This window comes from Athene noctua, chromosome 4, assembly GCF_965140245.1.
Source record: "Athene noctua chromosome 4, bAthNoc1.hap1.1, whole genome shotgun sequence".
NCBI classification, from domain to species: domain Eukaryota; kingdom Metazoa; phylum Chordata; class Aves; order Strigiformes; family Strigidae; genus Athene; species Athene noctua.
In genome coordinates this window covers 46,094,967-46,120,809 of record NC_134040.1, presented here as the reverse complement: position 1 = coordinate 46,120,809, position 25,843 = coordinate 46,094,967, and the positions used below count along the sequence as shown (strand labels likewise).

General features: G+C 41.0%; 2 protein-coding genes across 2 annotated transcripts; one reads left to right on the top strand and one right to left on the bottom strand.

Annotated features, from left to right (window-relative positions):
• Positions 1–10,945: 10,945 nt before the first annotated feature.
• On the top strand, positions 10,946–14,965 carry RPL7L1 (ribosomal protein L7 like 1). Its single transcript, XM_074905151.1, has 7 exons — positions 10,946–10,972; positions 11,108–11,216; positions 12,721–12,884; positions 13,059–13,196; positions 13,437–13,546; positions 13,788–14,000; positions 14,244–14,965. Exons 1-6 carry the CDS (start codon positions 10,947–10,949, stop codon positions 13,994–13,996), a joined length of 756 nt encoding a protein of 251 aa, XP_074761252.1. The 5' UTR covers position 10,946; the 3' UTR covers positions 13,997–14,000; positions 14,244–14,965.
• Positions 14,966–15,419: 454 nt separating this feature from the next.
• On the bottom strand, positions 15,420–18,136 carry MAD2L1 (mitotic arrest deficient 2 like 1). Its single transcript, XM_074905152.1, has 5 exons — positions 18,061–18,136; positions 17,770–17,916; positions 17,513–17,633; positions 16,965–17,068; positions 15,420–16,239 (listed from the first exon to the last, which is right to left on the bottom strand). The coding sequence occupies exons 1-5, from the start codon at positions 18,134–18,136 to the stop codon at positions 16,067–16,069; spliced, it is 621 nt and encodes a 206-aa protein (XP_074761253.1). The 3' UTR covers positions 15,420–16,066.
• Positions 18,137–25,843: the final 7,707 nt, after the last annotated feature.

The window sequence follows — 25,843 nt, the reverse complement described above, 5'->3', positions numbered from 1 at the left end:
CCCTCTCCTGCAAATTTAAGAGCCTTCTCTTCCTTGATAAAATCTACCCTGCTAATTAGCTTTCTCTCTTCACTTAGCAGTAACTCTTACATTAGGCAGTGGCTTGACAAAACTGGTTTAAAAAAAGTGCGTCTGTGTGTCTCTGTGTGTGTATGTCTGTATGTGCATTTTTCAGATGCATCTGCAGCGTGTCAGACGCCGAGGAGGAAGATACTGTTTTGAGAACAAACTTTGTTTGAAGCACATCTGCACCTGAACAATTTCTTTCACTGCTGAGGTTGTATACTGACAGGAAGAAGCTTATTCTTACTGTCGAAAAATAGGAAAAAATGATGGTGAATCTTCTCCTTTGTCTATATAACGTATCAAAAATAATTTACAGTATAATCAGTATGTGCATGGAGAAATTTGAAACTAGCAAGACATGCTTGTTATCCTGCTGACTAGTTTAGAAATGGGACCCAATTTTTCTTTATTAGCTCTTCCTCAGTGTAGTCTCTTGAGTCAAAAACTCCCTCTTAGATATGAGAACAGTGTCTGATATAGAAAGCCCTTAATGCTGCTGGCGGTTGTGGAAATTATCAGGGAAGAAGTAAGTCTCACCAAGTGCAGCACAGAGAAGGAGCACAGTTGCCTTGAATTCTTGTATTTTACTCCTGCTGAGGCATGCCCCTCATCTTATAACCCCATACTGCTAGGCTGAGCGGTAAGAAAGCTGTTTTCTTTCAAGATGAATGAGTACCTCTCTAATCTCAGTTTGTCAGCTGGTTGATGAATGTTACAACTGGAAGGATGAAGCTCCAAGATGCTGGAACCAAGCAATTGGGCATCGCTTGCTGCAAGTGCTCTCCACAGCTGTGGTCCAGACAGCGGTACCTGGAGCTAACTTGCTCACTGATCCTTTTCTCAGTAATTCCATCTGTTCTCAGGTCTTTAGCAGATTTTCTCATCTTTTTAGCTTTCAGGCACCAGTGATAACAGATCATTGCAAGATCGGATTCATTTATCCGAGGCTGTTTAAAGATCTGAGAAAGATACACTTCAAAGGCAGGAAAAAGGGATGCGGTGCAGGTGAACAGGGGAGAAGGACATGCAATCAGATTAAATTAGCCCTTCTTCTACATGGAAGCAAAGAAACTGATTTCTGTTTGCCTTTTCAAATGTTTTGCTGTATTAGCAAAGGGGAATATAAAATGGGAGAGATCTCAGTTGAAATGGAAAGTTTATAGCTGGGCTAGTAGAAAGGCCAGATCCGCTGCGGAAGGGAGAAGGTGGATGGGAATGCACGGCTGGAATGTGTAACTTACCAATGCTGAGACTGAATGCTGCTGCCCCAGATATCTAACCTACCATACACTTCGGATGCAATGAAAAATGTTTCAGTTGCAAAAGCAAGCATTGTTGCAAAAAATGTGTAGCTCAGCACAGAATCCCAGTCTGCTGCAAGGACAAAATAAAAATGCAGTACGTTAGGAAACAGGAGCAGCCATCAGGATTTTCTCTGCCATATCAAGAGTAAGTAGACAGAAAGCTTGGAAGAGAACTGCCTCAATTTTATTTAGAATGTTACAGATCTTGCTATGAGATTAGAACAGGATGGCACAGTTTATGCAATGAGATTATCAGCAAGGCTTGAGACCTGATATAAAACACAACCAAACCTGAGGTGTACATAAAAATACTGATGTTCTTTTAATATCCTAAATCAATATAATATCAGGGAAAATTCAGGTAGCAGTACAATGAAAAGATTGACAGTTTTTTTAAACAATACCTGGGCCTACAACTGTATTTCTTTTGTTATCTCCACTCAAATATAAATATCTAAAATACTGGAGAAGAATGCAGGATCATTTGGCCCCTCTGTGACAAACACTGATTTTGTTCAGTTTGGTTTTCCTTCTCTGTTATATTCTTGTACGTTGTTGGAGAACAGGGTTTTGGGCATAGCATTGATATTTTTCTTATTTCTGGTTCATCCCCAGGGCTTTAATTTGCTCACTTTCATCAACCCTCTTCACTGGCTGATCTGTATCAGGATCAGTGTGTGAAACATTTAGGACAAAAATGAACTGAGTGTTGTGAAAGAAACATCTGCACCCTTTGTAGGAAAAAACGGAGCATATGCCTATTATGAGAAATGGAAGAAGAATAGTTGGGAGTCTTGCTGCCTGTAGAGATAGAAAGAATACTGCCAAAGTTGACCTGTTCAGGAACTGAACTAGATAAATTTCATAATAGCCCAAACATATAAAGAAAAGGTAGGTATAAAGGCAGTCAAAATTGCTACAAAACTTAGGTCATGAACGCTGTAGGTCATGTAAAGCACTTAGATGTTGCATGTTAGGTGATATTTTCAAATGATGTTTTGCATTCATCTGAAAGGTGCCCACTGGAAAGGTATTTTGCCAAGAGGACCAAAGAAGGTACTATCAGTATCTGAGAATCTAACTATTTAATGTCGTATCTGCAGGCCCAAATTATTATTGCAAAGAGATCTCCAGTCTTTTGTAGGGAAAGTATCTTCACAAAAAATGTCATATAAACTTTCGTCTTCATATTATATAAATGGCTGGCAGATGTGCCACATCAATGCTCTTCTAGGACTCAGGAGTCTATGACAGGGTCAAGTTCCTTTCCTAATTTTTGGTTCACCTGACCTTTTTCAGAATCTGGTGGCTAGGAGGTCTGTGTCTTAACTACAAGTTCATATGCTGGAAGAAATTGTTATTTGTTGTGAACCTGCCTCCTGCTACCTTTATCTTAGGTTCCCTACTTCTTGTGCTGGAAGAAAGACAGAGCAACTATCACACCATTTATGAATTTACAGACTGTTTTATCTTCCTTCAGACACCTTTCTTCTAGCCTGAGGGTCCAGTATATTTAACTGCTCCACAGATGGAAACTATTCCATATCTTTGATCTTCTTTCTTTGAACCTTTCCCAAGTCTGTCTTGGGGAAGGTGGGTGGAGGTATGGGATGGACTTACAGAAGAAAGAGGACTAACCAAAGCTGTAGCATTCAAAATGTGGGTGTACGCAGCTACAGTATGTAATGATGGTCTCTGTCCTTTATCCCTTCTGTAATGATTTTCAATTACTGTTCTCTTTGTTGTCCTAAGCATAGAGCTGGTATTTTTATTTATCTATAGTAATTTCAAAATCCTACTCCCAAACTTATTAATTAGCCAAGAGGACATAATTTCATATATAACTTAGTGACTCACTGCTGCATTTTTATTTACTGATTTTTGTCTGCCATCTTATTGCCTTAGCACTCAGCCTCATAAGATTGTCTGCTATGCCATGAGGAGCATCCTGAAACTACCTCCGCCCTTCCCTTGCTCCTGCCATGCACAGGCAGCTCAGAGTAACTGGGACACAGCCCCTTTCTTGTGTTAAAGCTAGTGGCAAGCACTTGCACCCTTCAGACTCTGTGTTTCCCTGCCTGACACTTCCTGGCCAAATACAAATGTTCTGTATCTTTATCTTGACTAGGCAGTTGTCACAAATAATTGTAGGCAAAATCAAATGTTCCAACCAAAATTCCCCTGCATAAATTTACACAGAAAAAAAAGTGAGAGGATCTTTATAGTCCTATTGCTATGCACCGTTACAGCACTCAGAACCACAGCTTCGTTAAGAGCTCAACAGTGTAATCTACAAACCAGTAAAACCATTCTGCTGTGATTTTACATAAATTATTGCAGATCACTTCCCACTAACGGTGTTTTAATCCTCTTTTGATTGCTATTTCTGCTTGAAACAACAGATTCCTCCCCTAGTCTCCAAAACTGAACTTGTTAAAGGATTTTACATAGTTGTGACAGTAACCCGAGCCATGAAGGAAGAATAATAATTTATTTTTTAAAAAGATAAAACTCCTTGTCTACCACCCACCACCATTGCATCAGAATCACTGACATTTAGGACAGAAAGTACATCCGGGTATACAAAGCATTTCCTATTAAGTTATCTACATTGAAATGATAAACTTCCTAATTAGGTTATTCCATTCCATCGCTTTTTATGGCTCCCCAGTCTGTAGTATTTTTATGAATAGTTCATGCTGTGGTGTACTTATTAATATGCTTCCGCAACCCAAATGGCATAATTAGTTGCATTTATATCTCAAAGGTTCAATTAAAAAGTAATCTAGTAGGAGGTAGAATTCACAATTACTGAGTGTGGGAAAGACACCTATTCTGTTCTCACTGTCTTTCATCTCAGACATGATTCAGTCGTTTTTTTTTCCCAAATAAAATGTAGCTTTTCATCCCTGTGGAGGAAGGAGAGAGGTCATAGAGTCCTGTGGAGACCATATATAATGACGTCTATTTTTACCTCCACTTTTCCTTAAAGACACAATTAAATTTGTAGTATGCTCAAATTGTAGACACTGTACACTCTGTCTTATAGACAAGACAAAGAGACATTTTTCATCACTGTTTATTGTAATTGAAAAATATTAATTTTTCTATTTCAGGTACATCAATTAAGCCTTTCAGAGTACTTTAGAGGTGATGAAATTAATTTCAATTTTATTTCCTACAGGTGTTTCACTTTGGAAACTTGTAAACAGGTACCACCACTCTTTTAGAAAATGTCTGAACATTTTAACAGATGTAAACCTGTAATTTAATATTCATAGCATAAAAGCAATTAAAACTCCAGATACATTTTCCAAGAACAATCATTGTGAATAGTGAGGGGTTTATTAGTAGTCTGCTTTTCTTCTAGTGAAATATATGCAATAGTTATTGTAAAATTGAGCTTTCAAAAATAGAGTATTTTCTATTAATGCTTGTAAATTAATTGCACTAAAGCAAGAAAAGAAAGAAAAGCAGTAGAATTTGCTGAAGAAATTTGGCCAGCCTCTCCATGGGGGCAGTGCTAGAGGACTTGGTCTTGTGTACATGGGAAACTCCCCACATGAAAAAGTATTTTATAGCTGCCAAGTCTTTGCTTCTCACACAGGAGGTAGCTTGAAGAAGACAATGAAGCCATAAATAAAGTAGCACACTGAGCAATAATTTAATGTTCAGTCCTACCAAGTAGGACTGCATGCCTCTTGAGAGAGGCAGCATTCCTATCTCCCACAGATAGGCAGTTTTGGCCCAGAGTGGGAGAGGTTCAGAGTTGTCTGTGGGGCCATGGAAACCAGGGGGATTTCTCACTGAAAGAGCTGCTTGCAAACTGGGGTCATCAGTTATACCACAAGGAGGGAGGCAAGCAACATGATCTCGCTGCAATGAGTGTGTTATTGATTGTCACCCTGTCATAGTCAATGGAGAGTTATTTATGTACTTACTTGAATCTATAAGATGCTTATGGCACAATATTTAGAAAGTAGTGTTTTAAATGATGCTGGGTTCTGGCTGATCCTGCTTTCTTTGAATTCAGTGAAAATGTAAGAAAAATGTTAAGTTATTCTGAAAAGTCTTGGTGGTTTTTTTATTAAAAAAAAAAACCCTAATTATATAGCCTCTTTTGGGGTCAAATTTGTGCTCATGTATTAGAAGGCTGTATCTAGGGTCAAATCCTGAAAAGTTTTATGTTTGAATCTTGGTTATACCCAGCACACTGGACTCACCATGGATGCAGACGTAGTAAACCCCATTACACAGGAGCTATATCCAGGAGGTGTATATCCCATGTCTGGGATGGACTCAGTCACTAGTACTGTTTCATACAGGTACCTGCAGCTGAGTATAGTGATGTAGTTAGCTGTAGTTTTTCAAAGAATTGTAAGGTCACAAAATGTTTTGAGGGGTTACTTGTAAAGTCTGAATAAAACAAATCCCTTCTGTGAAAAGACAAGGGCAGGAATCTAAAATGTTAAAGGTTTATTTTTAAATGAATTGGTTTTCCCCACTCATTTTTTCCAGGAAGACACAAAGCCAAAAACTTAACTTTTTTAGCCCTTTCAGTTTTACATATTAGGTGGCCATCAGCTGAGGGTACACACCTACATTAGTCTCATCCATGTCTCTTCATTATACCCAGATTATTCCTTTTGAGGCATGAAATGGATCTGCAGGATTTCTGACAAAAATGCTGATAATGAACCTTATTTTTAAAAGAAAAAAAAATGCATCTGTCCACAGATTTTCACAAAAATATTTTTATTAAATATTAGTCTATCTCCATGAGAGTCTTACTTTCCTGAAAGAAAGTCTTGGACCACCCAGCTTTTTTCTCTGTTAAACATTGGTTTGAGTGTGTGTATGGAGTAGTTTCTGGGCCTCTTTCCAAATCATATAAACTTTTTCCTTAAAAGATTTGAAAATAGGCATAATTTAAGATCACAAGGTATTTTCCCCATTAAAATGTTCCCAAGATTAGATCATGGTTTGGCAAAATAAACAGAATTTAATTCTTTGGCTCTTTTTATAGGGAATTCATTATAGACAGATTTCAGATTGAGGCATGGTTCACTGGCAAGAGTGACAGACTTCAAGCATGTCTCTCTTGCTGTTTTGAAACTGCACACAGTGTCAGTAGAGATTCTGTGGGATTTGAAATGAATTTAATGGGGTTTTATACTCTTAAAGTGAGATGATAAAATAAGGCAAGAAGTTTCATGGACGAGATGCTTCTGACATCCTATCTCACCTCCTGACTTAGCTTTTGGAATTGTACCCACGTTGTTATCCATCCTTTTTTTCTCACCCAGCCGTTCTCTCTGAAATGCAGACACTGATTCTGCAGTCAGGTCAGCATCATCCCTCCTCTTACTCTGCACTACAGATTGCATCACAGGAGCCCTAAAAGTTTGCATGCAAAATTGAATCAGTTCTTAACATACTCTTAACTATATTTACATTTTATTATGTTTACATCTGTTTATACAAATTCACATATATGCATTTTATGTGTTTTATATACATTTGTGTGCTCAGCTAGCAACATTGGTTTTGCTACTTTTTCAAGCTGCGTATGTGGCACTTTCAAACTGCAGATCAAATACCAGCCTGAATACTGTGACAGCTTCACAGACATGCTGTCTTGCTTTATATTTATAGAGGTATATGGCTTAGATACAGTTATAGAACTATGGCAGTGCAACACATCATATTATTATTAGCTATCCCCTCGTTATAGAAATATTAAGAAAAGCTGTAACATAAGAACTGTAACGGGCAGTATCTAAACAGAAGCGTAGTAAGTATAAAAAAAGGGTGGGAAATTTCTGTCTCGGTAGGCATGTGATAACAGATTCTTCTGAGGACATAAACTGTTGTCTAGAATTAAAGACTTCAGGAATTTAAGAGTCTGTGATTGCCATCACTGCATGACTGTAGAAACAGCCTGGCAATGTAGATAACTAGAACTTTGCATACAGCTTAGTCCTTCCATATCTGTGTACGGTTCGCCACCAAAACCAATAGTCTGTACACAAAGTAGCAAACATCGCAGTTGATGGAAAGAGAGAGACATTCAGACACTTTCAGAAAGCTAGGCCTTTGGCATAATGAAAATGAAGATTTAAGCTGTGGATAAAGTCCACACTATTTATTCCTACTGCAGTGAGAAAATAGCCTTAAATGTTTAATCCAAACAAGAGCTGTGGTCACTTTGTCAAAGAGGATTACACCCATACAACAATGAAACAAAGCAACAGCATCTCCTTTTGTGAGATCTACACCCACCAGCACAACTCTGCTATTTTTGTATTTTCTAATGTCTTTGCGTTTGTATCCATGAATACATTAAATACAAGACACAAAATACCAGTCACAATAAAATGAAAGCTGGCAAGACACAAGGTAGGGAACATAAGTCATGTAAGGCCTGCAGGGGAACAAAAGGGAGGATCGGTCGTTGTTGCCTTTCATTTACTCTAATGTTCTAACGAAGTCCCAAGCATAATGAAGGGACCTGCTTTTGGCCAGCTCTGCAGGACCTAATGGTATTGTAGATGCTCTGTGAAGACTTTCAAGCCAAGGCAGGCAGAAACCGTGGCACTGATTTGTGAGTGTGCTGCAGCAGCACTCCAGTATGGATGGGTGTGATTACAGCAGGGTCACTTTGTCATCTCTAAAATATTCCAAGTTTAATTTATAAGAACAAGCAGCTCAGACAAAGCAGGACCTAGCTCTCTGAGAGATACTTTTTATAAAATGCTTCCCTTCCAGGGTGGAGAAAAAACCCCACTCATTCTGGAAAAATATCTGCAACATTTGGATTTTGATCTCTCTATTCAACCTTTCAAACATCATCTCCTCACAACAGCATAGAAGACCTGCTGCAGCTAGTATGAAAAGGTAATATGCTTTGCTAAATAATATATTCTGATTTTTTTTTTTTATTTTTGAAATGAAAGTGCAAAAAGCCTCCATGCAGTACAGGGAAAAAAAAGGGCTATATTGTATTCTGCTGATGAAAAGATACACGTTTTCCTGGCTCATTTTTATGGATGATTTATTTTTGATACTATATATTCAATTTTGGTCCTTAAAGATGACCTCTGCCTTCCCTTCTCACCCTCACCAATCTACGAGGCCTTTTCGAATTATATAAAACCTTGTTTTCAAAAACAATTTCCTTGGGTGGCCTTATCAGAGATGCGGTGGTAAAAAAGGGAGAAAATGCACTCATAATGGAGCTTCATCAAAATTACTGATAGGAAGCCAGTAGCTGGTTTGTGAAGTCATTGAATGGCAATGACTGAAAGGGGCATGACTAGATATCCAGAGTTTTAAAAGGATTTTACCTGTCACTCTGAATGAGCTATAAACTAGGGAAATCATTGAACCAGTCACTGATGGGTGGTGACTATCATAAGCACACAGTCATTGGATTTGTCTGTAACAGCTCATGGAAATCTCAGAAAATGTAAGGTCTTGTCAAGAAAAAAAGGAGACAATAGGAGTTCAGAGTGCTGAAGGTCAGTTTGAACAGCTTATTATCTAGGAAAGCGAGGGTATTATTCTTGAGTAACCCTGCAAACAAGGGCATTTGAATAGTCATTCATTAATATAACTGTTAGTTAAAGTTTAACAAGTTAGCTTAAGTATGCTGCTATGCTGTGTGACATTTCATAACAACAGGGCTTTATTTACATATTGTTTCCTTACCATTAATAATGAAATACCTGAGATACTGTTTGCATTTCCCTTCTGTTAAACAAAGCACATTCATTTGTAGATTTAAATGGGCCACATTTCTGTCGTGAGCTACCAGAGATTTCAGCTAGTTTTATATGGAGCAGCTTACCCTAATGTCAGACTGAAATTTATGTAGTAATGGATTTGCTTCTAGTTTCTTCAGTGAAAGTTTCACAGGATTTATTTCATAAGCTCGTTGCTTTCTGTCTCATAATCCAAAAGGTTGCATCAGAGAATAGCTGATAGGGAGCTGGGTTTTCTCACCAAGGGGTGTGTTATTTGCAGAGCATATGCCTGAGCAGGTACTGGAATATGGAATCACGTTTCTAAATACAGATATTCAAGTATTAGGTGTCAAAATAGAAGTGGCCTAATTTACAGTGTTGTAAAGGTTTGCAGCTTTACTGTGGTGAGCAATTAAACCCTGACATCACTGAGCTTTCTAATGAAAGGCTCAAGCTCTCAACAGTTAAGTTGAAGAGGAAACTATGGTTGGTGTAAATCAAATTGATTAGAGGCACAATGAAAGTAACAAGTGCATGTGTAGGAACACATCGCTCTTCTACCCTACACGGCAAAGAGGAGGCAGAACATGAATACAACCTCAGCAGATGCAACATCCCCTTAGTGTGAGGCTATGGCACCATCTATGGGTGAGATTGCTGTCCAAACCACTTGTCCCAGCCTTTCCTTCTCTCCAAGATTAAAAGTTCTGCACAGCAACTTCCCATCCCCAGTCCCTTGCTCCATCACCACCCCACTCTCTTGTGCAGCTGGACATGGTGTGCTGCATCCTCACACAGCCTCTGCTGCCCGAGAGATGTGGTCATTTCTCTTCCTGCTCTACAGGACCCTGGCCACGTTTGAGATCCTTTCCTCAAAAGTGGCTGTGACCAGCTGCCCCCCAATGAGCCCTTGCTTGGGCCTGCTCGATTCTTCAGCCAGGACCTGATGTTTGGGGGCAGGACCGTTGCGCTTGGAAGCCACCAGGGAGGGAGAGAAGACGGCCTGTGTCTCCTGCTGAAGCTTCTCAGGGCATGAGGTGAGGGGCTGCAAGACAAGGTCTTTCTGAACGGCTTTTTTTCTGCTCGGGCCTCTGGTCTGGTTGGGTATCTCTCCCACAGCAGGAGAGTTGGGGAGAGGGACATCTCACAGCTGAGAGTCTGCACATGGCTGCACAAGCTGCTGGGGGCAGCAGTTAGATCCAGGTGCCACAGACGTGCAAGCCCCTTATTTCCATTCCTCAGCACTCACAACAGGGATAACTCCAGCTTTGGTATCTTTTGAGTGGGATGACAGTAGAGAGTGAAGGTGCCCAGGCCCTGCAGTGTTGTCAAACATGGATACTGCTGTGTTCTCCCACAAAACCGCAGCAGGCTTGAGCCTGAGGCAAAATCTCCAGCCTGGCCACCTGGGTGGCTGCCTCCCTGCTGCCACCCCGGGCTGCAAAAGCTGAGGGGACTTACAGACACCACCTTTACATTATTATTATTATTATTATTATTATTATTATTATTATTATTATTATTATTATTATTATTTCCCCTCTAGCAGTCTTCAGGCGCCTTGTTTCAAAGCAGTCCAGGCCAGGGGTGCGGGCTTGCTTCCCACGATTTCCCTTTAAGCTTTGACAGGCCCCTCTCGTCCGTACCCCTTCCCGCAGACAACATGGCCCGGACAACGACGCGTCCTTCCCCTCCCCACACAAACGCCTCCGCCCGCGTCAGGTTCACGGACAAGGGAGGGTTAAAGAGGAGGAGGAGCCGCAGCGCGGGCCGGGCGGCCATGGCACCGCCCTTGCCGCGGCGCATGCGCGGCAGTGGCACTCCGGGAGAGATGGAGGCGGCGGCGGCGGAGGAGGAGTGAGTGCGGCGGGGCTGCGGGACGGGAATCTGCCGCCATCCGCGGGGACTGCGCGGTCGCGGGGCAGGGCAGGGCGTGGCGGGGGGGTCGGGGTGCGGTGCTGCAGGATGTGACCGGCTTCTCCCGCCCCGCAGGCCGAGGCGGCGGATCCCGCTGGTGCCGGAGAACTTGCTGAAGAAGAGGAAGGCCTACCAGGCCATCAAGGCCACCCAGGCCAAGCAGGCGCTCCTCAACAAGAGGAAGGTAGGGACTGGCCGCGGGGCGATCCCTCCGGCCCAGGGGGTGCTGACGGGGCGGAGGAGGTGGCCTTGTCCGGCAGCGTGCGGGTGGCGGCCGTCTGTGAGAGCCCGGTCGTCGTGGAGTGAAGCTCGGGGTGGATCTGCGGTGCTGTTGGAGCTGCCCGCACTTGTGTTTCGGGGGCGGGAACCGTGAGTGCGTGCAGTCGTACAAATGATGCGAGTGATCAGCTTTCTCTGCAGAGGAGGATGCCGGTGGGAAGAGGAGGGAGGCAGCGAGCTGCTGGTATCTGTGGAGGTACTGCAATGGCCCTCAGGGTTGTATATGAGGGGAAACTTGAGTTCATCCTTTCAGTTGAGCGTCTTCCCCGTGTGTTTCTGAGCCTCGTAACTTTTTGGCTTGTCGTACTGAAACACAGATCTGTTGAAGACTCAGAGTTGTTCGTTCCTCTTAGATCAGTGATAACTAGGGTGCCTGTGTGTATAGCCGCACGGGGCAAAATGTGATGCTGCTGAGTAGTTTGTGCTACCATGGGATTACGCTGTCGTAAACCAGTTCAGCTTTACGTTGTAAACCTTCGTGAAGACGGTGTGCTTTTCAGAGGGTGCACTCAGAGTTAGCTAGCTATCATTAGCTAGGTAAATCTGATAGAGGATAGACAGGTCATTGTGAAGCCTTTTTTTTGCGTGTAGGGGTAGACGTTGCTAATGCAGAGACACATTGTGTGCACTCTGTTCCAGAATGCGAGGCCTGCTCTGCTGTATCTCAGCTAACAGCAGGTACCTGTCTTGGGAGTGGCTTAAAGCTTTCCCAGAAAATCTGTTTCTGTGGAGTCAGTTGGATTATGTTTGAAACTCCTGCCACTTTTCTTAGATACTGCGTTTATGTTTTGAAATGGTTTGCTGTATTTCCAAGGGGGAAGCACAAGCATAAGCAGTAATGTTAAATAGCCACCTCTAAGATTCTCATTAGAAAAATGACCCTTGTGATGAGACTCTGATTCAGTGTACCTGCTTTGAAAATTCTAACCAATTTCAGTCCTTTAAACCAGGTTATTTTCTGTTGGATATTAAGTTTGAGTTGCACTAGGGTATTGCTGTAGCATGTGTTTTACCCAGATACGTATCTTTCTGTCTTTTCCAGTGATTGGTTGAGCTGTGTACGTAGTTGTGAAGATCTGTCTGTGGCTGCAAATGCTTCTATTTGATTTCTCCTACACTTAGAAGTATCCTGGGTCTTGCTCTGGTTTTCCTTTTTTTTTTTTTTTTTTTTTTTATTCTGGGGAAAAACTCTTCATTCACTATTCATGAATTCTATCTGGCTGCTTATAAATTCATATATTGCCCCTCAGTTCTTTGTTTCTTGGGCCTAAATGATCAAATTTATTTTCTTACTGCCTCCAAAACTGAAAGAGCATAGTTCACCAAGTTTTGAAGCTCATTTGACCTTTGAGACGCAAACTTCTAACACTGTTAGGAAAGGTGACAATTTCTTATCCTTTTGTCTTTAGAACCAGAAGGGGAAACAAATCCAGTTTAAACGCCTTGAGGCTTTTGTCCAAGATTCATGGCGCAGACATCGAGATGACACCCGGCTGAGACGCATGGAGCAGAGACCTGGACAGACAGCTGTACCTCAGGAGCACAAACTAGCCTTTGTTGTACGGATTGCAGAGTAAGAAACTTCTGTTATTCCTTACTTTTAGTATTGCTGCCATTTGTAGCTGTCATAATTTCTAAGCAGAGTAAGGGTGATCAACCCAAGCGTGTCTCCTTGCAGGTAATCTGGGGCCTTTTGTTGCTGTATTAGAGAAACATGATTACTAATATTATTATTTTTCTCACTCAGTATTAAAGGAGTGAGTAGGAGGGTAAAAAGAGTGATTGAGTTGCTGCGGCTGTCAAAAAATTTCACTGGGACATTTGTTAAACTGACTCCTTTATCGCTGAAGATGCTGCGGATTGTGGAACCTTACGTGGCATGGGGGTAAGTGCCAGTCCTGTGACTTGATAGCAGTTTGTATGTAAATATCATAGCTTTTTGATTTTTCCCACCTGGTATCACAAATCCGTATCTGGCTTTTCCAGTAACAGTCAAAATTTTGTCAACTTTAAGACTTGTTATTGTAATTTGGTTACTTTCCCACCTCTGTGCAAAGAAGTAGGATGGGACTTTTCACTGTATCGTGTCTTTCCATTACAGAATCCGATTTTTGTTTTTGCACAGACACCCTAACCTGAAGTCTGTACGAGAGCTCATCCTGAAACGGGGCCAAGCCAAGATTAAGAGAAAGAGGATGCCTCTGACAGACAATATGCTGATAGAGGAACATTTAGGTGAGGAAGAGGATGAGAAAACAAACTGAATCAAGGAAAGAGGCAGATGTCAAGTTTGCAATCTGACCTAAGAGGGGTGAGGGGGAGAAAAATCTTGGAAGACTTGTGTATGGAGGACTGACAATTTTGGAGTAGTGTGAGGAAAGATACAGTTGGGCAGCTCATGTATATGTTGTTTGGGGGGCTCTTTGTTGTTTTGTTGGGGGCTCTTTATTTTTTTTTTTTTTTTTTTGGCCTGTAGGGGACTGTGGTATTATTTGCTTAGAAGACCTTATTCATGAAATTTACTCGGCTGGGAAGTATTTCAGAAGAGTTACAAACTTTCTGTGGCCATTCCACCTATCTGTGGCTCGTCATGCTTCACGTAACAAAGTGGGTTTCCTCAAGGAAATGGGTAAGCCTGGCTGCAGAGGAGAAGCAATCAACCAGCTTATACGTCAGCTGAACTAGTCAGGTGAGGAATGCCTGTTATGGAACTTCTTAATCTTATCCTTTATCTGGTAAGAATAACTGTACTGTCATCAGAGGGGAGGGGGGCTCCTTTGGTCTTGCTTCTTCACTCTACAGAAGTGACTAATGGAGAGCGTGGGTCCCATTAGGTATCAGCAGATACTCTTGGATGCCTCCCTAAAGGCCTGACTTTGGGGAGATTGCATTAACGTGACTGCTGTTTTTATCTTTCTTTCCTGTTTTGCAGGGTCATTGTGAAAACTTCAGGATTTATAACTTGTTCCTGTTCACATGTAGTTTTCATGGACATTATCTCTATGCCAGGATATACTATATCTTATGACTGTTGGTGCCTCTATGAAAAAAAAGAACTACCCAGATGATGGTGATGGACTCTGTGCTGGTCCTTATTAAAGAAGATAAATTTTATTTGGTACAAGAAAGAAGTGACTTGAACTTCCATGAACAGTCTGACTTTATCTCTGTAAAACAAGTCTTTTTATGCTCATTACTGCTGGCTCTATCATCTTCTGCCCTTGTATTTGCTGTGAAGCAGTGGTGATCAGTTCCTGATCAAAATTTGTTACAGTTGACTTGCACTCACTGCTTTGGTGCAGTCCTACCCAGGGGAGATTCTGGAAGGTGCACTGCTTGAAGTACACCTGCTAGGTGTAAAGGGGTAGTGCAGTCACCTGCTTTAAGATTATTGCTGACGAGCAGAAAAAACCATGCAGTAATCCTGTTACTGCAATGCAAGCCCTAGTAGTGAGTACTGTAACATTCTCTTTTGAAGTACCTAGATTGTATTTATTTTAAAAAACAATGATTTTGTGGTACTGTTTTGTAAAAGGCTGCCTTCTCAAATTCTGCTAGGTTAGGACTACTGGAGAGAACTACTCCCCTTGGTAGGAAAGCCCAGAAACTGTAATACAGGGCTGGAGTACATGTAACCAGTATTTTTAAATAAAACTTTTGAAATTATACTGTTAAAACAGAAGGACTTGTCTGTAACTCCAGAACTAGAGCGGGAAAAGTTATTCTGGCTGAAGTGAGCTTGGTGAAGAAAATGAACAGACAGGGCAGAGCCTGAACACTATGTTAATGCTTAGTTTTAAATCCCTAATTTTTTCAGAACAACCAAACATGAAGAATGGGGGTAGAGTCCTATGCTATTTATCTACTATGGAAGGCACTGTGCTTAATCATTAGGTCACTGACTTTGTACTCTTCACTGAAGATAATAGTGGGGGCAAACTATTAATCCATAAATACATTTCACCACAGCCTCTGTTTTGAAACTCAGAGGGAACAGTTAAAGTAAAGATAGCTTTAGGGTATTAGTTATGACAGCTGTAAACTAAGATGTATCATTTATAAAACTATCTAAAATATGAACTACTCCAGACTGATTTAGAGAACACTATACAATGTGAAACTTTATTCTGTAAAACAAGAATACAAACATAGAAAATGCTTGACAGACACTAGAAACATAAACCAACTTAGAACATCATCCCCCAGAACTAGAGTCCAGTAGTTGTTACTGTACAAGGCTTCATATATTTAAGATTTTCCTGATAAGCAGCTACTTTCATTATAAAGAAGTACAAGTAACTTTTCTACTGATTCATTTTTAGAATTGTTTCTGGTAATAAAGCAGCCCAAGCTTTTAACATGAGCGGGCATGTCAAGATCATTTTTAGTTCCAGAGATAATTTAAGCCTGCTAAAAGAATGCCATATATAATAAACTACTAAATTGCAGTATCTGAACACAGTTATATCAATTAATCCTAAGTTTAGGCATTTTTTTCAGTGAATGCAGTAACTGAACCCACCATTAGTTTAGCTCATAAAGTAAGAGTTGAACTATCATGAATACGTTATTTAGACCTCTTTAAAAACAATGCCAGATTGGTCTGGTGTTACATTAGGTTATCACAGATAAACCTGTTGCCTTTTGTCTGCATCGCACTTGAGCAAGGGCAACAGTAACAATGTGTTCATGACTTAGCTGCACTAGGAACAGAAACTATACAAGGTGACCATATATACAAAACCCTCCATGTCTTTAGGGGAAGGAATCCTTTTTGTAAGCCACCATACTATTCACTTTGTGGATTGTAGTGGTGAAGGAACGAAGACGAACCTCTTCTGAATTGGCTATGAATTGTGGTCCTGACTCTTCCCACTTCTCTGGCACTACCAAGTCTTTATCTGTGTATATCAGCAAGTCAAAGGCACCTGTAAGCAAGTGGGAACAAATTAACAGTACTGCAGGCATAAGGTGGCATGTTTGAAGTTAAAGTGCATCTTCTAGAACTTTAGAAGTGTACCAAGGTTCTCAGAAATTACATTGATACTAGTTATATGAAAATAAAGAGTAGTTAAAACATGAAAACAACTCCTAGTTATATGGCATGATGTGAATTTTTTTAAGCATGTTAAAAGTGCTGTGGAGCAGAGCTCTATGTAACACTTTGGATGAACTCAGTGGTTATTTATACAAGCCCGTCCACAGCTAGAGTAACAAAATAACTAAACTACTATGTGTGTTCTAAGGAATGTAAGTTTCATAAATAGGAGTTAAGCCACACTGAGTTCTGTCCTTTTGACAAAGCTTTAAAGTATTTTTGGGAGAAAATACCCCTAGCCCCTTTAAGTGAAGTTGCTCCAAGTTCTTTAATGAGAGGTGGTGCACAGTATTTACATTTGCAGTTAGTTTTGCTGGCTGTTATGCAAGAAACTATAGAATAATTCTTAAAGATTATCTGATACAACATACTGTTTTCCATACTGTGCACAGTTGTACTATCTCAGTCTAACAAAATCCTCTCAAATGTGATGGTATATGACATTTAATAATTAAAAAGCCTCAGGAAAAAGCAGCAGAAAATGTTTTCTAAAGTGGAAAAGTTGAGATTTTCCCCAAAAAAAGTAATTTCTTCAGTGAAGTTTGGAATACTCACAGGCAGTTTCCAACAGTGGCAGAAAAGTTACTGTGGCAGTTATTTGTCTGATAACAGATCGAATTTCATCCTGAATAGCTTTGTGAGATTTTTCTCGTGGTGCACTGGAAAAACAGAAAACCATTGTTAAGAAAGCAAGCTTCTGCTATACTGATAGTTTTCTTTAAATGCAGTTCTATTAAGCTCTATTGGTGTTTGCTATAGGATTTTTTTATAGTGACAATTTTAAGCCCTAGCTAGCTAGGCTCAAAAAGGTAAGTGATAGTTGTTTACCCTGAGAAGCTTCACAGTACTTGGAAGGAATGTTCCAAGGAAGGAATTGATACTTCAATCATATAATGATTTATAGGCAAACAGAAGGGATAGCAGTAAGAAAGACTGTAGGTTTCTTAAGGTTTGAGGAAACATCTTCCATGCTGATACTGAGAAAAGGCTATCTCAGCTGCTCTGAAGAACCAGAAGAGCGCTGATGCACATGGCATTTATCTTGTGTCTGCACAGCTACCAGGTGCAGGGAAAAGGAGGTGCAGGGGCACACTGCTACTCACCTCTCGTCCTTTGCGGTTTTATCACACTCTATGTCAAACTGCCACCGCTCCAGGACCTCATTGTCTTCGATACTCGAGATGACCACCACCAGGCGCTGCACAATGCACTTGTACATCCACTCTGAAAGAAGCCACAGCAGTTACTTGCAGCGTGAGAAAGACAAGAAGCACCAGCAGCGACACAGCCCGGAGGGCACAGCAGCCTCCCGCCAGCAGCACGAGCTTGGCAGCCTGAGGAAGCCCCCTCAGGTCCCCACCTTTCATCTGCTCTACCACGTTGTTGAGGTAGTTCTTCAGCTCGGAGTCGGTGGTGACGAGGAGGGTGAGCCCGTACTTCTGGACGCGGGTGAAGGTCTCGGGGGGGTAGATGCCCCGCTGGTAGAGGATGCTGTTGATTCCATAGGCTGCAACACGCGGAAGGGAAGGGGGGAACGTGTGCGCGCGAGGCAGCCATGTCACCCCGCAGGAGGCCTACCAGCCGCCTACCAAACGCGCCCCCTCTCGCCCTCCCACACCGGTCCCCACGGTCTCCCCGCGGCCCCCCTTACAGAAAAACTCGGCGACGATGTCGGCACTGCCCCGCAGGGTGATGCCCTGTTGGTCCCGGCCGAGCTGCTTGGCCATGGAGGCTGCGCGCCCGCCGCTGCCCCGCCGCCCGGTTCAAATGGGGCCCCGCCCCGCCGCCCTGCCCCTTCCCGCCCGTCAGCCCACCGCCGCGCATGCGCGACAGCGAGGCCACGCCCCGTGTGCGCGGCCGTTTGTGCCGGTGCATGCGGGCGGGGGGTGCGGCGCCGCGGCGGCCCCGGCGGCTGAGGGGAGCGCAGCGCCCGGCCCTGGCGCTGTCATCGCTGGAAAGGGCTGGGTGCATGTTCGGCGGCTACCTGTTAGAAATTAAAGGTCTTCTCCGCGTTAAACTTTTCCACCGGCTCTCGGTGCCGTTGCGCGGGGACGAGCCGTCACCTTTGGTGGGACTGAGGGGAGCACGGGCTGGGGGTGGAGCGAGTCCTCGCCGTGGAAATGCTGTTGGAAGTTCGGTTTCAGAGTATCATAGAATGGTTTGGGTTGGAAGAGACCTTAAAGATCATCTAGTCTACCCCCCCCCCCCACCCCGCCACAGACAGACACCCTCCCCCAGCCCAGGTTGCTCCAAGCCCCGTCCAACCCGGCCTGGAACACTGCCAGGGAGGGGGCAGCCACAGCTGCTCTGGGAAACCCGTGCCAGTGTCTCACCACCCTCACAGGAAAGAATTTCTTCCTCATATCTCATCTAAATCTACCTTCTTTCACTTTAAAACAGTTACCCGTCATCCTATCCCTACGCCACCAGATAAGGAGTCTCTCCCCACCTTTCCTGTAGCCCCTTTCAGTACTGGGAGGCCACTGTAAGGTGCCCCCAGATCCTTCTCTTCAGGCTGAACAACCCCAACTCTCTCAGCCTGTCCTCATAAGGGAGGTGCTTCAGCCCCTGATCATCTTTGTGGCCTCCTCTGTACTCCCTCCAGCAGGTCTATTTTTTGTTTAGATGCATTCATCTATATGAAGGCACTTCTAAACTTAAAAATTATACTGTCCAGGTACGAATGAAATGAAGCAAGCACCGCATTTATGGGTGGTTTTTTGGTAGCATTCACTATGTAAATCACATGGTAGCTATCTAAAATAAAAGCAGCCTATTCTGCTAAAAGGCAGTCAGGCAGAACCTGGGAAAACAGGATGAAACATGCTTTTTCCTTAAATCCATAGGATAGTGGGTAACACAAAAAAGAAAGGGTTTAAGAGGCGTTAAGAAAGGTGGGGAACCCAGGAGCTTGCTGCTCTGGCCATACCCACCCCTGCTGTCAGGCTGTCACAGTGAAGGGCAATCGCTAGATGGTCAAAGCACTTCAGTCCCATCATTACTGGGACACCACTGCAAGTAGCGATGACTGTCAAACAGAGGAAACTGGCAGAGGTTAATAGGTGAGAGCACGTGAGTGAAACAGCAAGTACATGTTAAGTTGTTGAAATACTTCAATAATACCATGAACTGGCAATACCACAGTCTGCTGGGATAGTAACTAGGTGGCCAGCTTATCAGCTGATAAAATCAATCAACAGGCAAGTACGTGCAAAGTGAATGGATGTGTTGGGCATGGAAGAACTGCAAATTAAATCCTTCCCTGAATGTGATTTTTCGGAAGTGTCTGGACTGAATAGACATTTTTGTCTAAGACATACCTGTATTAGATGCCCTTACTGACCTTGAAAGAAACCCGTCAGAACAGCCTTAAAATTAAGTGATGTTCAAAACAGAAGTATTTTAAACCTAGGATAAAAACCATATGGTCATTACACAGTGCAGTAGGCCAGGTGCTAAAAGTGAATCAATGACATTATTGCTTATTTTGTCAAAATACTTTTTCTCAAAAGCTAAAACTTTCTGTTGGTTCCAATTTTTGGTCTAAGAGGAAGTGGAGTTTGCTTCAGGGTTCATGCTGCTGTGATTAAAACAAATAGTATTGTCCTGAAATCACATGCTGAAATTCTGAAAGGGTCTGAATAGTTTAGTTATTAACCTAGAGAAATTTATTCTGAATCTTGATCACTAGTGCTTGTGTTACACATTAGTCTTCTGAATAAAATGTTTGAGTAAGTGTATTTCAAGGCCTATGGTAATGGAAGTATTTTTCATTCAAACCCCAGCTTTTAGAAGTTAGCCATGAATATCAGCTGTTTTGCTTCAGATCTTATGTACTATCATGCTTTCATTCATCTATCCCAAAATGGTCTCAACCACCTTTTTTTTTTTTTTTTCCCCACTTGGCTTTTCATCTGTTTTACTTCCTCTGAGGTTTTTGAAGAGCTGCTCATTTTTTTGATAAATATAAGAGCTTGAAAGCCCTGTTGCATGAAGCCAGGCAAGAATAGTAGAGCTTATGATTAATACTTACACATTTCTCCTCCAACTGTTTTGTTACTATTACAACGAAATGGAAGAAAAAATTCCAAATGTTTCTTGGTTTACCACAAATTCATTTCACTGTATTTCAATGTAGATGTCTTGAAGATCTGTTGTTGATATGATCAGACAGATACGCTAATCAACAACAGACTTAACTGCATCTTCTTTACTTCTCCCAAGATTCATCTGGTAGGTATTGAGAAATGGTGGTGATCCCCAGTACCTCTGATAAAGCTCTAAGTTTCCTTCAGTGAAGCTGGCACATGGTACTTGACAGTGTTTTGGATCACTTCTCTATCCCCAGTTCTGTATTGCTGTTAACACTGGTTTCTGCCCTGATGTGCCCCACCCCCCCAATAAACAACACCTTTGCATTTTGGAATTTTAATTTTTTTGTCTCTTTAGGGAAATACATTTCCCTTTAACAACATGTTACTACTTTTCTTTACATTTCTTATATATGCTGCAATGTAATTTAATGGTAAGAGCTGCGTATTTTCAATACTTCTCCTTCCTCCTAAGCTCCTAATATTTCCCTTTGTCTTTTAACACATTATTTTTCTGTGGTCAATTCATTAGTCTTGAAATGTTCAGTCTTTAAAGTCCATGAAGTAGTGTCTTTCGTTTCCTTAACCTTTGTGTTTCTTCTACTAGAATGTTCTTCATCTTCATCTCTCTTTTTCTTCTCATGTCATCAAGATGTTCCTCTACTTCCCCCCTCCAATAATTCACTTGCATGAAGGTTTAGTTATTTCACAGTGTGTGTTTGCTGCTTTTCCCTTCACATTCTGATTAGCTTAACTTTGCTTCTCTGTTACAAGTCCTAAGCTCCACAACACTTGTCTTCATTTTCTTTGCTTTGTTTACGTCGGTGTCAACCCAGGGAACGTGCTTATCTGTAGTGTAACTCATCTGCAGTCACCACTAGACCATAGCCCGGTCAAGTGTGGTTGGGGACATAAATACATAAGTCCTGTTGTCATGTTGCTGAATGGGTATGCTCCATGCCATGATGATGCCTATAGTTTGTGTTTAGGGCATGTCCAGCTACATGACAGGAGGAAGGCTGGGGGGCTCTTGCAAGGGAGAACAGCAGGGAGACTGCTATGGGTTAGTGAATGATTTGTGTGGCTGACAGCCTGCTTCCTGACCAACTCTGAGGGACTCTCAGGAAAGAAGATGACAGGATGAGTTATATCTTCTGGCACACCAGGAGCTGGCTATTCTTGCTTTAATTATCTCATGCTAAAACCTTAATTTTCATAAGGAATGTGAAATCCCAGTTGTATTTAATTTAGGTCTCTTATGATTCTTTAGTTGTTGCTCTGTTTCTCAATTACAGCTTGATGTTATGACAGGATTTTTTTTGTTCTCTTTCTGTGGAAGGAAATGTCCCTTATTTAGCTTGGCTTTTCTGCAACATTTAATGATTACTTCCCCATGGCAATTGGCAATGAACCTGGGACAAACCAAATCACTGGAACGCCTTCACTTTTTTTTTTTAAGACAACCCAGGTCACATTTCCATAGTCATTCAGCAGACTAGAAGATATACTCCACTTGCAAAGTTCATTCCCAATTTTTTTTTATTATTTTTTTTTTAACCATCAGGATGATGAGGACAGGTCTCTCCTTCCAGCATAACAAAATAGTCTATAAAAAGTTCTGTTTGCTATAAAAGTCTTCATATCACATTAACAAATTGTCATATTAAGCCTCAGTAAAACCAGTTTTTCCTGTGCAGAGAAAGGAAGTCCTACCCTGGCCAACAGAGCCTTAGTGCTTTGCCTTTTCTGGTAGATATCAAGCTCTTTTGAGTAATTTCTTCCCACACTTTCAGAGGAGATTCTGTACTTACAAGCCCATAGAAACATCTAACCCTTTTGCCTTCTTCCCTTCGATTTTCTGTGCATCGCTTTGATTCTCAGGGTTGTCCATCCAATGCTGTCCATCCTTGTAGTTGCCAGCACTCAAACTTCATGGCAGGTGTTGAGCTCATTCTTTTTTTGCAGGTTTGTCATTTTGCTCCCTTCCTTCCTCAGCCCGGTTTGTGGTATTTGTAGGTCACATGCTGGGTTAGCCGAGTTCTTAGTTGTCTGAGCTTCCATGATTTTTGGTGAAACTGTTATTTTTATCAGCTGTTTGGTTTCTGTGCTATAGAAGGGTGCAACATTCAGGTGGTTCCCACAAAGAGCTTTTCCTGGATATAGGGTAGGCCACCAGCACAGCCAAGTACCATCACTGTTCCTTTATGTAGGAGTTATTTTTAAACCTTCTAAATCTTTAAATCACTTGGCTATCTTTAAATCACTTTGCTGTGTGTGAGCTTCTTTACTGCCTTCCACTGCATCTTCACAGCTGTCATCCAGGATTCCTTTGGTGATTTATTATTATCTGGAATGAACTCTAGAATTAATGTAAAATACTGCGATTTTTTACAGGCATTTTATTACCAAGCTCATTTTGTTTTCTTTTTTGTTGTTGGTCAAGTTTGTTTTCAACAGTCTTTGTAACATTAAAGTTTTCAGAATAAGTACGGGTACCTTGTTTCAGCTGTCAGAATAACTACAACATTTCTTTTCTAGTTGTCTAATGCTATTTTTTAAATCATAAACCATGGAATATTATTACAAATAGCAATACTGTATTCTTTCAACAACAGCAATGAAAGAGTGGTGTAACTGGGAAAGATTGTCTTGTATTTAAATACTCATGAAAAGAAATTGATTCTAAAATGAGTCAGTATGGGCTAATAAGCTGCACTATAACTTCTAATATGATGAGTAGACTTCTTAAAGGGACTACCTTATTTTGGTTTTGAGCACCATGTAGAAATTTTTAAAATTAATTTTCATTTTAAATGTTATTGTTGATACTGAATGAATTTTGAAATTAGACTTACTCAGGTGACTGATTATTTCTTCTATAAAATGAAAGAAATTTGTTATTTCCTTATTTAAACCAGTGTAAGAACACCATTTAGTTTGAATGTAACTACATCCAGATGCTGTCTGCCTTACACAATGAAATAACTTTTTTTTTATTTTGAGTGTTTTGAAAGCTACTTCTGTAGAACAACATTTAATTCTCTCTTTCTCTCTTTTCCTTACCCCCCACTCCTCCCCCCGAAGACCTGACATTTTTCTACAGACTACATAGGAAAAAATTTAGCAAGATATTTGAGATGGTTTTGCCTCTAAACTACCAGGAGATGGCACCAGGCACATATATTACCTGAACCCTTTCAGTTTAGTCTTGAACTACGGCTAGTTCATTTTACAGTTACGGACTTTAGACAAGTTTTAGATGCATTTCTTTTGCTAGTTTTAAAAACATTGTTCCAGAACGAAGCAAATACTTAACCTGATGTCCAGTTTTGATGTTACCTTTGGTTGTTGTTGGACTAAAGATCATTTAACTGATAAACAATTTATTTTTAAAGGTTTCAAGTGAAGACAGGAATCCTGTTTTAGAATCAGAAAGAGTAGAACTTGAATGAGCTTTTTGTGCCTTGAAAACTCCATAGTGCTTGATGATGTCATGTTACAGTAGTAGCAGGTTATGTGAAATCCACTGTATCCAGCTCTTTATGATTTAATCTCCTTTACTACTTAATCCCCAGTTTGAAGGTTGATAATTTGAAAGATGAATGTTAATCCATTTCATGTTAGCTCCTGTCACTATTAATATGAAGTTTTCATATTAATAGATTAATGGAAAACTAAGAAATTCTCAGGTAGTTTGGATTTACTATGTCAGTATACCACAGTTAAGCTTTAAATTCAGAACAGGTCTTCTAAAGAACACTAGAACAGATTTATCAGCAGAGATTTAGACTGTCAATGGGTCATCAGATACTGAGGAGAAAAAGAGTCCAGAAGACTGGTAACATAGTAAATACACCTTGATAGGTATATTTACCTGTAAGGAGTTTTTGTAGGATCCTGTTGTATGATTACACCATGTTAGATGACAATTGTTATTTTGTGATTGCTTTCTAATCATGTCACTTCTGATATGCAACCATGATGGACTTGTTCAATTAATTGTGTTGGAAGGAATACAATACAGCTTACATGATGCCTAAGAATTATGATGACTGAAGAGGTAAATATATTATGAAAAGCATATTGTTAGCGTTAAAAATATTTGAAGGAAAAATATGATTAATTCCTTAATTTCCTCTTGAAAATTAGAGTGTTTAGGCATTTTTTCCTGCAGTTAGATTCCCAGGCAAATTAGATGCCTTGTTGTCAGAACAGTAATCATTACTGAAAATAGGCATACGGAAAATATTCAAATTCTTTCTCCTAAGTATTGGACAGATTAAGAAGATGGTAAAGGTTGACGTTTTAATAAGATATCTGTTCCTGTATGGAAGGAGGAATGCTTTAAAGAACATAATTTATTTCAAGAAAAACATCGTTTTTCACGTGTTTGGAGAAATTTATGCATACCTTTCTTTAAAAAATTGAAAGAAGAAATGGCCCTCAATATGTCATGACAGTGAGATGAGTTAAAACATTTTAGGAGGCACCAAGCTACATGTGCTGGGACTATACCCAAAGCCATTCCTCTCCACCTCACTAACTGCACCTCTCGCTGCACACTGCTACCTTGGGAAGTCTAATCCTGTAGGATGGAGACAAATGCCTGACTCCTAAACTTTCTGTAATGTCTTCATCAGAACTCGTCTGCTCTGCTGGTAAATAGTAGAAGAAACATGAACAGTCTAGGAGTGACATGGTTTGTTCAAAAACCCTTTCTCTGAAAATCAGGGCAATATTTGTATACTAACATTGATAATTTAAAAGCAATTAAAGATGATGTCTTTGCACAAGAGCAGCGTTGAGCTAGGGGTGGGAAGTATCAGGTACAAAACAAATCTTATACAATTCCGGTTTAAGTGTAAAGAAGCTCCTCCCAATTCATGCATAGATCACACGGAAGGTGAAATGTCCTACTTCTTAATTTTTTTTAATGACACTCATCAAGTGATAAGTAAGTACTTAAGTGTTTCTTAAGAGTTGAGTCATTGATTTATTTTCAGTCTGGCAGCCACTTAAGAAACCAGGGAAGACTATTTTGGATTCTATTTACCCTTAAAGAATCACTTAAGGGCAGACAGTGGGACCATTTGCAAAGCAGCTAGGAAAACAAATGAAGAAAGGATTTGGTAGTACAATTTGAATAAAATTACTTTATTTTCTACATAAGTCATTAATGAGCCCAGAAGGACATGCCATTCACTGCTTGTTGTGTTAGCCAGCACTGGCAAAATTTTAAGGAGAAAAGCTAGAGGAGAGTGGAACAGTGTTTGAAAGTTCACGTAGTTATCTGTGTCTCCTGCACAATGGATGGCTCCTCCAAACCTCACAATCTGACATTGC